Source organism: Salmo salar, chromosome 01, assembly GCF_965601325.2.
Source record: "Salmo salar chromosome 01, fSalSal1, whole genome shotgun sequence".
In the NCBI taxonomy this organism is placed as follows: domain Eukaryota; kingdom Metazoa; phylum Chordata; class Actinopteri; order Salmoniformes; family Salmonidae; genus Salmo; species Salmo salar.
Window position 1 is genome coordinate 3,798,229 of NC_138291.1, and position 16,772 is coordinate 3,815,000.

Here is a 16,772-nt window from a genome sequence, read left to right on the forward strand (position 1 = left end):
CAACCACCGGTCCAGCGTCATCAACCACCCGGTCCAGAGTCATCATCCACCCGGTCCAGAGTCATCATCCACCCGGTCCAGAGTCATCATCCACCCGGTCCAGAGTCATCAACCACCCGGTCCAGAGTCATCAACCACCCGGTCCAGAGTCATCAACCACCCGGTCCAGCGTGGACCTAGCGTACCAGGCTCACTGTTAGCAGTCAAACGTTGGCACATTGTTTTCCCATCTTGATGACACTAACTCACTTTTTCAGATCGTTTTCAAAACGTTATCCTCGTCAACATCGTTCAAGCTTATACTTACAACTTAACTTGTGTTAAGTTAAGATATTATACTGAATTAAATCAACCAGACTCGGAGGTAAACGTCAACATGTCTTTACTCCATCACCGTCCGTGTAAGCGTGGTGACGTCATATATCAGCACGTCACGTCAATACACAACAATGTCAATTAGCATTTTTGAATATAAGAGTAAATAGAGCCCGAATATATTGATAAAAGCCACCTTGTCCGAGGGAGATTTTACAGGTTATCAAAACATCACGCCAGGGTAAACCTATACTAAACACAGTCCTTATTTTCAAGTGTTTCTAAAAAAAAAAAAAAATCCCCTATTGGAAAAATGAATGGTGATAAAACAATTGGAACCATTTCCTTGTTTGACCACTAGGTTTTATGGGTATTATGACACCTCCACTGTGGGGATCTAACGTCTTCACCATAACACGCATTAAAAAACAAAACGGTGAACGTACAAAGCTGTGTACACATAGGGAGGTACCTTGAAGACACGTACCCACCTATGGAAATCAAAGGTTCTTCCAACTCATTCGTTGGCATGCCAGTCCTCATCAATCCTGGACGTGTGGTCACCCTATTATAAACCTATTCATATATATATATATATATATATATATATATTGTTAGACCCTGGTATTAACGAAGCTGTTATTAAACATCCTAACACATTATTACACTATAATAATCTGACACGGCTCAACTCAAATAGCCCATCCTGTAATGCTATAATAACAGTACTGTGTGTGAGCCACTAATCTCCCGTGGACAGATTCTCATGAACAGGAAATGATCAACTTTCGCGAAATAAATGTTTGTTCTGAGGTAACCAAGATTAGAAGGGCCACTGCTATGTAAAAAAAAAACACAAAAAAAACGAGAATTACTCATTAAAAGTGTGTCCTGCGCATTCATTCTGAGAAGAAGGATCTTAAAATCTACAAAACGTTAATTAACAGTTATTTTTTACAATCTGAAATTATAGTCTCACCATAATTCTCCCGGGTTGAGTTCTGTACATTGACACACTGTAATTCACCAGTACGCAGATCCCGGTTACGACGGGGTTAACCGGAGTGACGCACACAGACGTTTTAACACCGACTGGACTGTTTGTCTTTTAAATTTCCTGCTGGAAAGAGAGAGAAAAAGGCGCTTGCAGCTAAATAACCTCATCAGAACAGGAGTTAATAAGTAAAACACGAAGCCAGAAGGTAATATCGGAACCGCAGCTGCGGAGGTACTACGACGCAGTGAAAACGCGCAGCAAGGATTCATCAGGTATTTTGGATCGTTGGAAGGGACGCAGAAACGCTCAAAGGGTAAGTTCTGACGACTTTTATTAGGATTTATCACATTTTTTGTATTTAGTAAGAATAGCTTCGTGGGAAATTTCTTGAAAGCCAACTTTTTTTTTTGCCAACAATAATAAGCTTTTACTGGAGTTACTTTTTCACATATTTCTGATTTGTAGGCAGACTACCAGCTACTAATAGACTATTAATTTATACTTTTAATGAACTTGTACTATATTCAGTTTAGCTAAAGTCATTCAACATTGTTTTTTCAACATAGTCTGAGTGTTTTGCCGAGCAGAACAGAGCGTACCCTCTCCGGTAGGAGAATATAACGCATCTCCACTGGGCAAAAACGTATTAAATAAACGTTTTCCCACAAGTAATTTTAACAAAAGATCAATGTGATTACGTTGAATCAACGTGTAAAACTGATTACATTAATTAAATAAACTTTTCCCCCCACGTAATTTCAACAAAAGATCAATGTGATTACGTTGAATCAACGTGTAAAACTGATTAGATTAGCAAAAAGTCATCAACATAAGGACATTTAGTCCTTATTCCCCCTCCACCCACACAACTTTTAACCTAAATCTCACGACATGGGGATTAAATTAAAAACAAATGTACTTTAATTCATATTAGTTGACAAGTAAATGTCTGTTTCCAGTAGATCCTGCCTGATCAGCCTGTGATGCTCATATGGAGTTGTAGATGTAGTGATGTAAAGTACTTCTGTAAAAATACTTTAAAGTACAACTTAAGTAGTTTTTTTTTTGGGGGGGGGGGGGGGGATATCTGTACTTTACTATTTGTACTTTTACTCCACTACATTCCTAAAGAAAATAATGGACACAAAATCCTTCATTTCTAAATGAATGTCTGAGTGTTGGGAGTGTGCCACTGGCTATCCATAAATACAAATACAAACAAGTCATGCCATCTGGTTTGCTTAATATAAGGAATTTGAAATGATTTATACTTTTACTTTTTGATACTTAAGTATATGTAAAACCAAATACTTTTTTGACTTTTACTCAAGTAGTAGTTTTACTGGGTTCTCTTTCACTTTTACTTGAGTCGTTTTCTATTATTAAGGCATCTTTACTTTTACTCAAGTATGACAATTGGGTACTTTTTCCATCACTGAGGGACACCCTCTTTTGTCACCTTCCATGAAGCTAGGCTACCCACAAGGCACCCCGCAGAGCCAACTCAGGATAGACCAAGGTTACCTACTGTGTTTTTTTTCTCCCCCTAACAGGGTTTCAGGTTGTGAGACGATGGGAGTGTGTGGGGAGACAGAGTCACTTTATTTCACTCCAAATAATTCCCTGTTATTCTATTCTATTATTTTCTATTAAATTAATTAGTTAAGTGTTGAGGTGTTGACACAAAAACACATGAATGTACTTTGCTTTATTCTGTTAGCACAACATTGAATACATAAGTTATTATTAAAATATGCGTGACTTTATTGATGGGGCATTCCTTCACAATGTGTGCTCATTGTATTATACAGCGTATGCACGTGTGTTTGTGTTTGTGTATACAGGAGGTATGTGTATGCATGTCTGTTTGTGTGTTTGTGTTTGTGTATACAGGAGGTATGTGTATGCATGTCTGTTTGTGTGTTTGTGTTTGTGTATACAGGAGGTATGTGTATGCATGTCTGTTTGTGTGTTTGTGTTTGTGTATACAGGAGGTATGGGTATGCATGTCTGTTTGTGTGTTTGTGTTTGTGTATACAGGAGGTATGTGTATGCATGTCTGTTTGTGTGTTTGTGTTTGTGTATACAGGAGGTATGTGTATGCATGTCTGTTTGTGTGTTTGTGTTTGTGTATACAGGAGGTATGTGTATGCATGTGTGTTTGTGTGTATGTGTATGCGTCCACGTGTGTTTTGTACATGTGGTCAAAGGAATGGAACTCTTGAGTGCAGAGTTTTTCGCTGACCAGTCTATGGATGGTGTTAGTGAGAGTGGAATCCCGTGTCCGGGGCTCTAACCTGACCCCTCTCCAACTCTGACAGTTCCGCTAATAAGTTGAGAACAATAGACTCATAGAGCCGCTGACTCCATTAACGACCTTCAAGTGAGTGCAATTACGGACAGTCAGATCAGTCCAGACCAGAGTGTCCATTACCCGCTGGGTTAGCCTTGCCCCCCCCCCCCCTTTTCAGGGAACCATAGTAGAACATTCTCCAATGTTCCCCAGAACAGAACACCTCCGTTCTCAGAATGTTGGGGGGGGGGGGAACATAGAAAAAATAAAGTAGATAAATTAATAATAATTATTCTGTTTTCTGATTTTATTTCCACCATAAACATCTCACATGACATATAGGATTTGAAAACCACTTTATAATAATGACTGTAGAACTACTAGAAGCTAACCCGTTATAATAACGATGGGTAATAAACCATTTATAAGGCATTTTTAATAAAACTGTCTTCCCACCATTTATTAATCATTGCTCTCACATTTTGTAAATGTTTGTAAACTAGTTATTATAATCTCCTTATAAGACTAACTAACTGGTTTTGTCGTCTCCATCAGTGAAAGATGAAGATGCTGTGGTGTCTGGTTGCTTTGCAGCTGTTCTTGGCGCCAGCTCTCCTGGTAAGCAGATTATGTACATATGAATAATATTGCATTACGTTGTTATTGTATTCAGTGAAGACAAATTGTTACGTGAGGAAAAAGCAGTCCTGTCCAGTACAAGTAACACAACCAACCTACACTACATTGTCGAAAGTATGTGGACACCGCTTTGGATTCTGCTATTTCAGTCACACCCGTTGCTGACAGGTGTATAAAATCGAGCACACAGCCATGCAATCTCCATAGACAAACATTGACAGTAGAATGGCCCGTACTGAAGAGCTCAGTGACTCAACGTGGCACCGTCATAGGATGTCACCTTTCCAACAGGTCAGTTTGTCAAATTTCTGCCCTGCTAGAGCTGCCCCCAGTCAACTGTAAGTGCTGTTATTGTGAAGCAGAAATGCCTAGGAGCAACAACGGCTCAGCCGTGAAGTGGTAGGCCACACAAGCTCACAGAACGGGACCGCCGAGTGCTGAAGCGTATAGCGTTTAGAAATCGTCTGTCCTCGGTTGCAACACTCAATAACTGCCTCCAAACTGCCTCTGGAGCTTAATGAGATGGGTTTCCATGGCCGAGCAGCCGTACACAACCCTAAGATCACCATGCGCAATGCCAAGCGTCGGCTGAAGTGGTGTAAAGCTCGCCGCCATTGGATTCTGGAGCAGTGGAAACACGTTCTGTGGAATGATGAATCACGCTTCACCATCTGACAGTCCTACGGATGAATCTGGGTTTGGCAGATGCCAGGAGAACGCTACCTGCCCCAATGCATAGTGCCAACTGTAAAGTTTGGTGGAGGAGGAATAATGGTTTGGGGCTGTTTTTCATGGTTCGGGCCCCTTAGTTCCGGTGAAGGGAAATAGACAATTCTAGACAATTCTGTACTTCCAACGTTGTGGCAACAGTTTGGGGAAGGCCCTTTTTTGTTTCAGCATGACAATGCCCCCTTGCAGAAAGCGAGATCAATGGTTTGTCGAAAAATTGGTGTGGAAGAACTGGACTGGCTTGCACAGAACCCTGACCTCAACCCCATCGAACACCTTTGGGATGAATTGGAACGCCGACTGCGAGCCAGGCCCTAATCGCCCAACATCAGCACCCGACCTCACTAATGCTCTTGTGGCTGAATGGAAGCAAGTCCCCCTGCAGCAATGTTCCAACATCTAGTGGAAAGTCTTCCCAGGAGAGTGGAGGCTGTTATAGCAGCAAAGGGGGGAACCAACTCTATATTAACACCCATGATTTTGGAGTGAGATGTTGGACGAGCAGGTTTCCACATACTTTTGGCCATGTAGTGAATGTGTTACAGTACTGTGTTATTAAGGTCCCCGCAGAGACCACATAGTAAACATCTAGTGGAAAGCCTTCCCACATAGTAAACATGTAGACACTAGCTGTACTATACTTTGGATGTCTGCAAAACATGTTTTATTATAGGTGACAGGACAGTGGTGGCAGGACAGTGGTGACAGGATAGTGGTGACAGGACAGTGGTGACAGGACAGTGGTGAGGTAGATGGCAAGACAGTGGTGACAGGATAGTGGTGACAGGACAGTGGTGACAGGATAGTGGTGACAGGACAGTGGTGACAGGACAGTGGTGACAGGACAGTGGTGACAGGACAGTGGTGAGGTAGATGGCAAGACAGTGGTGACAGGATAGTGGTGACAGGACAGTGGTGACAGGATAGTGGTGACAGGACAGTGGTGACAGGATAGTGGTGACAGGACAGTGGTGAGGTAGATGGCAAGACAGTGGTGACAGGATAGTGGTGACAGGACAGTGGTGACAGGATAGTGGTGACAGGATAGTGGTGACAGGACAGTGGTGACAGGATAGTGGTGGCAGGACAGTGGTGACAGGATAGTGGTGGCAGCACAGTGGTGACAGGACAGTGGTGACAGGACAGTGGTGACAGGATAGTGGTGATAGGACAGTGGTGACAGGATAGTGGTGACAGGATAGTGGTGACAGCACAGTGGTGACAGGACAGTGGTGACAGGACAGTGGTGACAGGACAGTGGTGACAGGACAGTGGTGACAGGATAGTGGTGGCAGGATAGTGGTGACAGGACAGTGGTGACAGGACAGTGGTGACAGGACAGTGGTGAGGTAGATGGCAAGACAGTGGTGACAGGATAGTGGTGACAGGACAGTGGTGACAGGATAGTGGTGACAGGACAGTGGTGACAGGATAGTGGTGACAGGACAGTGGTGAGGTAGATGGCAAGACAGTGGTGACAGGATAGTGGTGACAGGACAGTGGTGACAGGACAGTGGTGACAGGATAGTGGTGACAGGATAGTGGTGACAGGACAGTGGTGACAGGATAGTGGTGACAGGACAGTGGTGAGGTAGATGGCAAGACAGTGGTGACAGGATAGTGGTGACAGGACAGTGGTGACAGGATAGTGGTGACAGGACAGTGGTGACAGGATAGTGGTGACAGGACAGTGGTGAGGTAGATGGCAAGACAGTGGTGACAGGATAGTGGTGACAGGACAGTGGTGACAGGATAGTGGTGACAGGATAGTGGTGACAGGACAGTGGTGACAGGATAGTGGTGGCAGGACAGTGGTGACAGGATAGTGGTGACAGCACAGTGGTGACAGCACAGTGGTGACAGGACAGTGGTGACAAGACAGTGGTGACAGGATAGTGGTGGCAGGATAGTGGTGACAGGACAGTGGTGAGGTAGATGGCAAGACAGTGGTGACAGGATAGTGGTGACAGGACAGTGGTGACAGGATAGTGGTGACAGGACAGTGGTGACAGGATAGTGGTGACAGGACAGTGGTGAGGTAGATGGCAAGACAGTGGTGACAGGATAGTGGTGACAGGACAGTGGTGAGGTAGATGGCAAGACAGTGGTGACAGGATAGTGGTGACAGGACAGTGGTGACAGGATAGTGGTGACAGGATAGTGGTGACAGGATAGTGGTGACAGGACAGTGGTGACAGGATAGTGGTGACAGGACAGTGGTGAGGTAGATGGCAAGACAGTGGTGACAGGATAGTGGTGACAGGACAGTGGTGACAGGATAGTGGTGACAGGACAGTGGTGACAGGATAGTGGTGACAGGACAGTGGTGAGGTAGATGGCAAGACAGTGGTGACAGGATAGTGGTGACAGGACAGTGGTGACAGGATAGTGGTGACAGGATAGTGGTGACAGGACAGTGGTGACAGGATAGGGGTGGCAGGACAGTGGTGACAGGATAGTGGTGACAGCACAGTGGTGACAGCACAGTGGTGACAGGACAGTGGTGACAGGACAGTGGTGACAGGACAGTGGTGACAGGATAGTGGTGACAGCACAGTGGTGACAGGGCAGTGGTGACAGGACAGTGGTGGCAGGATGGTGGTGACAGGACAGTGGTGACAGGACAGTGGTGAGGTAGATGGCAAGACAGTGGTGACAGGATAGTGGTGACAGGACAGTGGTGACAGGATAGTGGTGACAGGACAGTGGTAAGGTAGATGGCAAGACAGTCGTGACAGGATAGTGGTGACAGGACAGTGGTGACAGGATAGTGGTGACAGGATAGTGGTGACAGGACAGTGGTGACAGGATAGTGGTGGCAGGACAGTGGTGACAGGATAGTGGTGACAGGACAGTGGTGACAGGATAGTGGTGACAGGACAGTGGTGACAGGATAGTGGTGTCAGGACAGTGGTGACAGCACAGTGGTGACAGCACAGTGGTGACAGGACAGTGGTGACAGGACAGTGGTGACAGGACAGTGGTGACAGCACAGTGGTGACAGGACAGTGGTGACAGGACAGTGGTGGCAGGATAGTGGTGACAGGACAGTGGTGACAGGACAGTGGTGACAGGATAGTGGTGGCAGGATAGTGGTGGCAGTACAGTGGTGACAGGACAGTGGTGACAGGACAGTGGTGACAGGACAGTGGTGAGGTAGATGGCAAGACAGTGGTGACAGGATAGTGGTGACAGGACAGTGGTGACAGGATAGTGGTGACAGGACAGTGGTGAGGTAGATGGCAAGACAGTGGTGACAGGATAGTGGTGACAGGACAGTGGTGACAGGATAGTGGTGACAGGATAGTGGTGACAGGATAGTGGTGACAGGACAGTGGTGACAGGATAGTGGTGACAGGACAGTGGTGAGGTAGATGGCAAGACAGTGGTGACAGGATAGTGGTGACAGGACAGTGGTGACAGGGTAGTGGTGACAGGACAGTGGTGACAGGATAGTGGTGACAGGACAGTGGTGAGGTAGATGGCAAGACAGTGGTGACAGGATAGTGGTGACAGGACAGTGGTGACAGGATAGTGGTGACAGGATAGTGGTGACAGGATAGTGGTGACAGGACAGTGGTGACAGGATAGTGGTGGCAGGACAGTGGTGACAGGATAGTGGTGACAGCACAGTGGTGACAGCACAGTGGTGACAGGACAGTGGTGACAGGACAGTGGTGACAGGGCAGTGGTGACAGGATAGTGGTGACAGCACAGTGGTGACAGGACAGTGGTGACAGGACAGTGGTGGCAGGATAGTGGTGACAGGACAGTGGTGAGTGACAGGACAGTCGTGACAGGATAGTGGTGACAGGACTGTGGTGAGGTAGATGGCAAGACAGTTGTGACAGGATAGTGGTGACAGGACAGTGGTGACAGGATAGTGGTGACAGGACAGTGGTGACAGGTTAGTGGTGACAGGACAGTGGTGAGGTAGATGGCAAGACAGTGGTGACAGGATAGTGGTGACAGGACAGTGGTGACAGGATAGTGGTTACAGGATAGTGGTGACAGGACAGTGGTGACAGGATAGTGGTGGCAGGACAGTGGTGACAGGATAGTGGTGACAGGACAGTGGTGACAGGATAGTGGTGACAGGACAGTGGTGACAGGACAGTGGTGACAGGACAGTGGTGACAGGATAGTGGTGACAGCACAGTGGTGACAGGACAGTGGTGACAGGACAGTGGTGGCAGGATAGTGGTGACAGGACAGTGGTGACAGGACAGTGGTGACAGGACAGTGGTGAGGTAGATGGCAAGACAGTGGTGACAGGATAGTGGTGACAGGACAGTGGTGACAGGATAGTGGTGACAGGACAGTGGTGACAGGATAGTGGTGACAGGACAGTGGTGAGGTAGATGGCAAGACAGTGGTGACAGGATAGTGGTGACAGGACAGTGGTGACAGGATAGTGGTGACAGGATAGTGGTGACAGGACAGTGGTGACAGGATAGTGGTGGCAGGACAGTGGTGACAGGATAGTGGTGACAGCACAGTGGTGACAGGACAGTGGTGACAGGACAGTGGTGACAGGATAGTGGTGACAGGACAGTGGTGACAGGACAGTGGTGACAGGACAGTGGTGACAGCACAGTGGTGACAGGACAGTGGTGACAGGATAGTGGTGACAGGACAGTGGTGACAGGATAGTGGTGGCAGGACAGTGGTGACAGGATAGTGGTGACAGCACAGTGGTGACAGGACAGTGGTGACAGGACAGTGGTGAGGTAGATGACAGGGTCCGGCACATGGCAACTTAGTCCTATAGAGCCCTATGGCCCCTGGTCAAAATTAGTGCGCTTTATAGAGAATAGGGTACCATTTAAAGTAGTGAACTATATAGGGAATAGGATAGCATTTGGGACTCCGACCACTATGTGTTGTTTTAAATGTCCAGCTGCCTAGTGGGGACTACTGGCAGGAATGGAGTCCCTATGGAGAATGTAGCAGGAGCTGTGGGAGTGGGGTTACCATGAGAACCAGGAGATGTGTTACCCAGAGGTAAGAGATATGTTATTTATTTTGTTTTATTTTATTTTATTTCCTTTCCTTTCCTTTCCTTTCCTTTCCTTTCCTTTCCTTTCCTTTCCTTTGTTGGACGTGACTCTACTCTTTCCAACAGAGCGTAGCTGTGTTTTACAAGATCCAAAATGTTTAGCTTGACAGAAAGTCACATAGTGAGATTGTCAATGTTATATAGAACACCCAGGAGTTATGGATGTGGTTATGATGATATCAGGTTATATAGAACACCCAGGAGTTATAGATGTGGTTATGATGATATCAGGTTGTATAGAACACCCAGGAGTTATGGATGTGGTTATGATGATATCAGGTTATATAGAACACCCAGGAGTTATGGATGTGGTTATGATGATATCAGGTTATATAGAACACCCAGGAGTTATAGATGTGGTTATGATGATAGCAGGTTATATAGAACACCCAGGAGTTATAGATGTGGTTATGATGATATCAGGTTATATAGAACACCCAGGAGTTATAGATGTGGTTATGATGATATCAGGTTATATAGAACACCCAGGAGTTATAGATGTGGTTATGATGATATCAGGTTATATAGAACACCCAGGAGTTATAGATGTGGTTATGATGATATCAGGTTATATAGAACACCCAGGAGTTATAGATGTGGTTATGATGATATCAGGTTATATAGAACACCCAGGAGTTATGGATGTGGTTATGATGATATCAGGTTATATAGAACACCCAGGAGTTATGGATGTGGTTATGATGATAGCAGGTTATATAGAACACCCAGGAGTTATAGATGTGGTTATGATGATATCAGGTTATATAGAACACCCAGGAGTTATAGATGTGGTTATGATGATATCAGGTTATATAGAACACCCAGGAGTTATAGATGTGGTTATGATGATATCAGGTTATATAGAACACCCAGGAGTTATAGATGTGGTTATGATGATATCAGGTTATATAGAACACCCAGGGGTTATGGATGTGGTTATGATGATATCAGGTTATATAGAACACCCAGGAGTTATGGATGTGGTTATGATGATATCAGGTTGTATAGAACACCCAGGAGTTATAGATGTGGTTATGATGATATCAGGTTATATAGAACACCCAGGAGTTATAGATGTGGTTATGATGATATCAGGTTATATAGAACACCCAGGAGTTATGGATGTGGTTATGATGATATCAGGTTATATAGAACACCCAGGAGTTATGGATGTGGTTATGATGATATCAGGTTATATAGAACACCCAGGAGTTATAGATGTGGTTATGATGATATCAGGTTATATAGAACACCCAGGAGTTATAGATGTGGTTATGATGATATCAGGTTATATAGAACACCCAGGAGTTATAGATGTGGTTATGATGATATCAGGTTATATAGAACACCCAGGGGTTATGGATGTGGTTATGATGATAGCAGGTTATATAGAACACCCAGGAGTTATGGATGTGGTTATGATGATATCAGGTTATATAGAACACCCAGGAGTTATGGATGTGGTTATGATGATATCAGGTTGTATAGAACACCCAGGAGTTATAGATGTGGTTATGATGATATCAGGTTATATAGAACACCCAGGAGTTATGGATGTGGTTATGATGATATCAGGTTATATAGAACACCCAGGAGTTATAGATGTGGTTATGATGATATCAGGTTATATAGAACACCCAGGAGTTATAGATGTGGTTATGATGATATCAGGTTATATAGAACACCCAGGAGTTATGGATGTGGTTATGATGATATCAGGTTATATAGAACACCCAGGAGTTATGGATGTGGTTATGATGATATCAGGTTATATAGAACACCCAGGAGTTATAGATGTGGTTATGATGATATCAGGTTATATAGAACACCCAGGAGTTATAGATGTGGTTATGATGATATCAGGTTATATAGAACACCCAGGAGTTATGGATGTGGTTATGATGATATCAGGTTATATAGAACACCCAGGAGTTATAGATGTGGTTATGATGATATCAGGTTGTATAGAACACCCAGGAGTTATGGATGTGGTTATGATGATATCAGGTTGTATAGAACACCCAGGAGTTATAGATGTGGTTATGATGATATCAGGTTATATAGAACACCCAGGAGTTATAGATGTGGTTATGATGATATCAGGTTATATAGAACACCCAGGAGTTATAGATGTGGTTATGATGATATCAGGTTATATAGAACACCCAGGAGTTATGGATGTGGTTATGATGATATCAGGTTATATAGAACACCCAGGAGTTATGGATGTGGTTATGATGATATCAGGTTATATAGAACACCCAGGAGTTATGGATGTGGTTATGATGATATCAGGTTATATAGAACACCCAGGAGTTATGGATGTGGTTATAATTGTACTATGTCCAGGCAAGATTGTAGGGAGTGGCACTTTAACTTTGAATTAGGACCTCTATCTTTAAGTTGGGTGTTGTCTTCTGCTCTCTCAGCGCAGAGTGCCGTGAAACCAGCGGAGGATGAGACGGGAACTAGTTGCTGTGTGTTCGGTCGGGACAGGATAAGATACACATTATTGTCGGTTGTTTTCCGTTTTCACGGAGCAGTGGCGTTTTTCTAGGATTTGGCAGGTTTTTACTGGCGGCGGTTGAGGGTTCTCGTGTGTCTGTTGGAAGGATCCTATATGTGTTCAACATGTGGTTGTGGCTTGTTGTGATGGAGTGTTGATGATGGTCTATGATGGTCTATAACCCATATGATTATGTGAGTAAGCTGGTTAGAGAGAGAGAGGGATAGAGAGAGAGGGATAGAGAGGAGGGATAAGGAGAGGAGGGATAGAGAGGAGAGGGATAGAGAGGAGAGGGATAGAGAGAGGAGGGATAGAGAGAGGCATAGAGAGAGGAGGGATAGAGAGAGGAGGGATAGAGAGGAGAGGGATAGAGAGAGGAGGGATAGAGAGGAGGGATAGAGAGAGGAGGGATAGAGAGAGGAGGGATAGAGAGGAGAGGGATAGAGAGGAGAGGGATAGAGAGAGGAGGGATAGAGAGAGGAGGGATAGAGAGGAGAGGGATAGAGAGAGGAGGGATAGAGAGAGGAGGGATAGAGAGAGGAGGGATAGAGAGGAGAGGGATAGAGAGAGGAGGGATAGAGAGAGGGATAGAGAGAGGAGGGATAGAGAGAGGAGGGATAGAGAGGAGAGGGATAGAGAGAGGAGGGATAGAGAGGAGGGATAGAGAGAGGAGGGATAGAGTGAGGAGGGATAGAGAGGAGAGGGATAGAGAGGAGAGGGATAGAGAGAGGAGGGATAGAGAGAGGAGGGATAGAGAGAGGAGGGATAGAGAGGAGGGATAGAGAGGAGGGATAGAGAGAGGAGGGATAGAGAGAGGATGGATAGAGTGAGGAGGGATAGAGAGGAGAGGGATAGAGAGGAGAGGGATAGAGAGAGGAGGGATAGAGAGAGGGATAGAGAGAGGAGGGATAGAGAGGAGAGGGATAGAGAGAGGAGGGATAGAGAGAGGAGGGATAGAGAGGAGAGGGATAGAGAGAGGAGGGATAGAGAGGAGAGGGATAGAGAGAGGAGGGATAGAGAGGAGGGATAGAGAGGAGGGATAGAGAGAGGAGGGATAGAGAGGGGAGGGATAGAGAGAGGAGCGATAGAGAGAGGGGGATAGAGAGGATGGATAGAGTGAGGAGGGATAGAGAGGAGAGGGATAGAGAGGAGAGGGATAGAGAGAGGAGGGATAGAGAGAGGGATAGAGAGAGGAGGGATAGAGAGGAGAGGGATAGAGAGAGGAGGGATAGAGAGAGGAGGGATAGAGAGGAGAGGGATAGAGAGAGGAGGGATAGAGAGGAGAGGGATAGAGAGAGGAGGGATAGAGAGGAGGGATAGAGAGGAGGGATAGAGAGAGGAGGGATAGAGAGGGGAGGGATAGAGAGAGGAGCGATAGAGAGAGGGGGATAGAGAGGAGGGATAGAGAGAGAGGGATAGAGAGGAGGGATAGAGAGGAGGGATAGAGAGGAGGGATAGAGAGGAGAGGGATAGAGAGGAGGGAGAGAGAGGAGAGGGATAGAGAGAGGAGGGATAGAGAGGAGGGAGAGAGAGGAGAGGGATAGAGAGAGGAGGGATAGAGAGAGGAGGGATAGAGAGGAGAGGGATAGAGAGAGGGGGGATAGAGAGAGGGGGGATAGAGAGAGGAGGGATAGAGAGGAGGGATAGAGAGAGGGGGGATAGAGAGAGGAGGGATAGAGAGAGGAGGGATAGAGAGAGGAGGGATAGAGAGGAGGGATAGAGAGGAGGGATAGAGAGAGGAGGGATAGAGAGGAGGGATAGAGAGAGGGATAGAGAGGAGAGGGATAGAGAGGAGAGGGATAGAGAGGAGGGAGAGAGAGGAGAGGGATAGAGAGAGGAGGGATAGAGAGGAGGGATAGAGAGAGGAGGGATAGAGAGAGGAGGGATAGAGAGGAGGGATAGAGAGAGGGGGGATAGAGAGAGGGGGGATAGAGAGAGGAGGGATAGAGAGGAGGGATAGAGAGAGGGGGGATAGAGAGAGGAGGGATAGAGAGAGGAGGGATAGAGAGGAGGGATAGAGAGGAGGGATAGAGAGGAGGGATAGAGAGGAGAGGGATAGAGAGGAGGGATAGAGATAGAGAGGAGGGATAGAGATAGAGAGAGGGATAGAGAGAGGAGGGATAGAGAGGAGAGGGATAGAGAGGAGAGGGATAGAGAGAGGAGAGGGATAGTGAGGAGGGATAGAGAGAGGAGGGATAGAGAGAGGAGGGATAGAGATAGAGAGGAGGGATAGAGATAGAGAGGAGGGATAGAGAGAGAGGGATAGAGAGAGGAGGGATAGAGAGGAGAGGGATAGAGAGGAGAGGGATAGAGAGGAGAGGGATAGAGAGGAGGGATAGAGAGAGGAGAGGGATAGTGAGGAGGGATAGAGAGAGGAGGGATAGAGAGAGGAGGGATAGAGAGGAGGGAGAGAGAGCAGGGATAGAGAGAGGAGAGGGATAGAGAGAGAGGGATAGAGAGAGGAGAGATAGAGAGGAGAGATAGAGAGGAGGGATAGAGAGGAGAGGGATAGAGAGGAGGGAGAGAGAGCAGGTCATATCCAGCCTGTCCTGCCAGCTTGGTACAGCATATCTATCTCAGAGTTGTATCCATAAATCATCGAGCTGGAATCCAGCCTGCATGTTCCTTCTTGCACCTCGTTGTAATGTGATCTCAGTGTACCGTATGAAGAGAGAGGGGAAACTGAAGTACAGTATGTGCTTCCCCCAAAAACACGACGACTCAAACCCAAGGAGGAGCTGCAGGGTCATTGGGGTCGTTGGGGTCACAACAACTCAAACCCTTCCTGAGGTGCTTGGTTGTATATGAAGGACTTTATCCTTCATCCCTGTTTCAGCTGTGATCTATACTGCCACAAAAGAAAGAGATAAATCAGCTGTTCATTATGGGATTGCAAGCCGTCGTTAGTCAGCAGCTCTCTGCCTGATTGAGGAGTGAGTCCCAAATGGAACCCTATTCTGATTGAGGGGTGAGTCCCAAATGAAACCCTATTCTGATTGAGGGGTGAGTCCCAAATGAAACCCTATTCTGATTGAGGGGTGAGTCCCAAATGGAACCCTATTCTCTACATACTGTATTACTTTTGACACTGTATCTATGGGCCCTAGTCAAAAGTAGTGCACTACATAGGGAATAGGATGCCATTTGGGATGTATCCTGAGTGACGGCAGGGTGGGTCAGGATTGTGTTAAAGGAACAACCTCAAAGCTGAAAGTGCTTTTACAGGGCTGGGCCTGTGGGTTCTGGGCTGAGGGCTGGGCCTGCGGGTTCTGGGCTGAGGGCTGGGCCTGTGGGTTCTGGGCTGAGGGCTGGGCCTGTGGGTTCTGGGCTGAGGGCTGGGCCTGTGGGTTCTGGGCTGAGGGCTGGGCCTGCGGGTTCTGGGCTGGGGGCTGGGCCTGTGGGTTCTGGGCTGAGGGCTGGGCCTGTGGGTTCTGGGCTGAGGGCTGGGCCTGTGGGTTCTGGGCTGAGGGCTGGGCCTGTGGGTTCTGGGCTGAGGGCTGGGCCTGCGGGTTCTGGGCTGAGGGCTGGGCCTGCGGGTTCTGGGCTGAGGGCTGGGCCTGCGGGTTCTGGGCTGGGGGCTGGGCCTGTGGGTTCTGGGCTGAGGGCTGGGCCTGTGGGTTCTGGGCTGAGGGCTGGGCCTGTGGGTTCCGGGCTGAGGGCTGGCCCTGTGGGTTCTGGTCTGAGGGCTGGGCCTGTGGGTTCTGGGCTGAGGGCTGGGCCTGTGGGTTCTGGTCTGAGGGCTGGGCCTGCGGGTTCTGGTCTGAGGGCTGGCCCTGTGGGTTCTGGGCTGAGGGCTGGGCCTGCGGGTTCTGGGCTGAGGGCTGGGCCTGCGGGTTCTGGTCTGAGGGCTGGGCCTGTGGGTTCTGGTCTGAGGGCTGGGCCTGCGGGTTCTGGTCTGAGGGCTGGGCCTGGGTGTTCTGGGCTGAGGGCTGGGCCTGTGGGTTCTGGGCTGAGGGCTGGGCCTGCGGGTTCTGGTCTGAGGGCTGGGCCTGCGGGTTCTGGTCTGAGGGCTGGGCCTGGGTGTTCTGGGCTGAGGGCTGGGCCTGTGGGTTCTGGGCTGAGGGCTGGGCCTGTGGGTTCTGGGCTGAGGGCTGGGCCTGTGGGTTCTGGGCTGAGGGCTGGGCCTGTGGGTTCTGGTCTGAGGGCTGGGCCTGTGGGTTCTGGGCTGAGGGCTGGGCCTGTGGGTTCTGGTCTGAGGGCTGGGCCTGCGGGTTCTGGTCTGAGGGCTGGCCCT

The 16,772-nt window shown here is 47.5% G+C and overlaps 1 protein-coding gene across 1 annotated transcript in view; it reads left to right on the forward strand.

Moving 5' to 3' along the window:
- Positions 1 to 1,351: 1,351 nt before the first annotated feature.
- The window catches only part of paplna (papilin a, proteoglycan-like sulfated glycoprotein), a 97,032-nt gene continuing 81,611 nt past the window's right edge, over positions 1,352 to 16,772 (forward strand). The window contains exons 1-3 of the mRNA XM_045706122.2: positions 1,352 to 1,625; positions 4,161 to 4,223; positions 9,874 to 9,977. Coding sequence (XP_045562078.2) covers positions 4,167 to 4,223; positions 9,874 to 9,977 — 161 coding nt within the window. The 5' untranslated portion in view covers positions 1,352 to 1,625; positions 4,161 to 4,166. The remainder of the gene's footprint in view (positions 1,626 to 4,160; positions 4,224 to 9,873; positions 9,978 to 16,772) is intronic.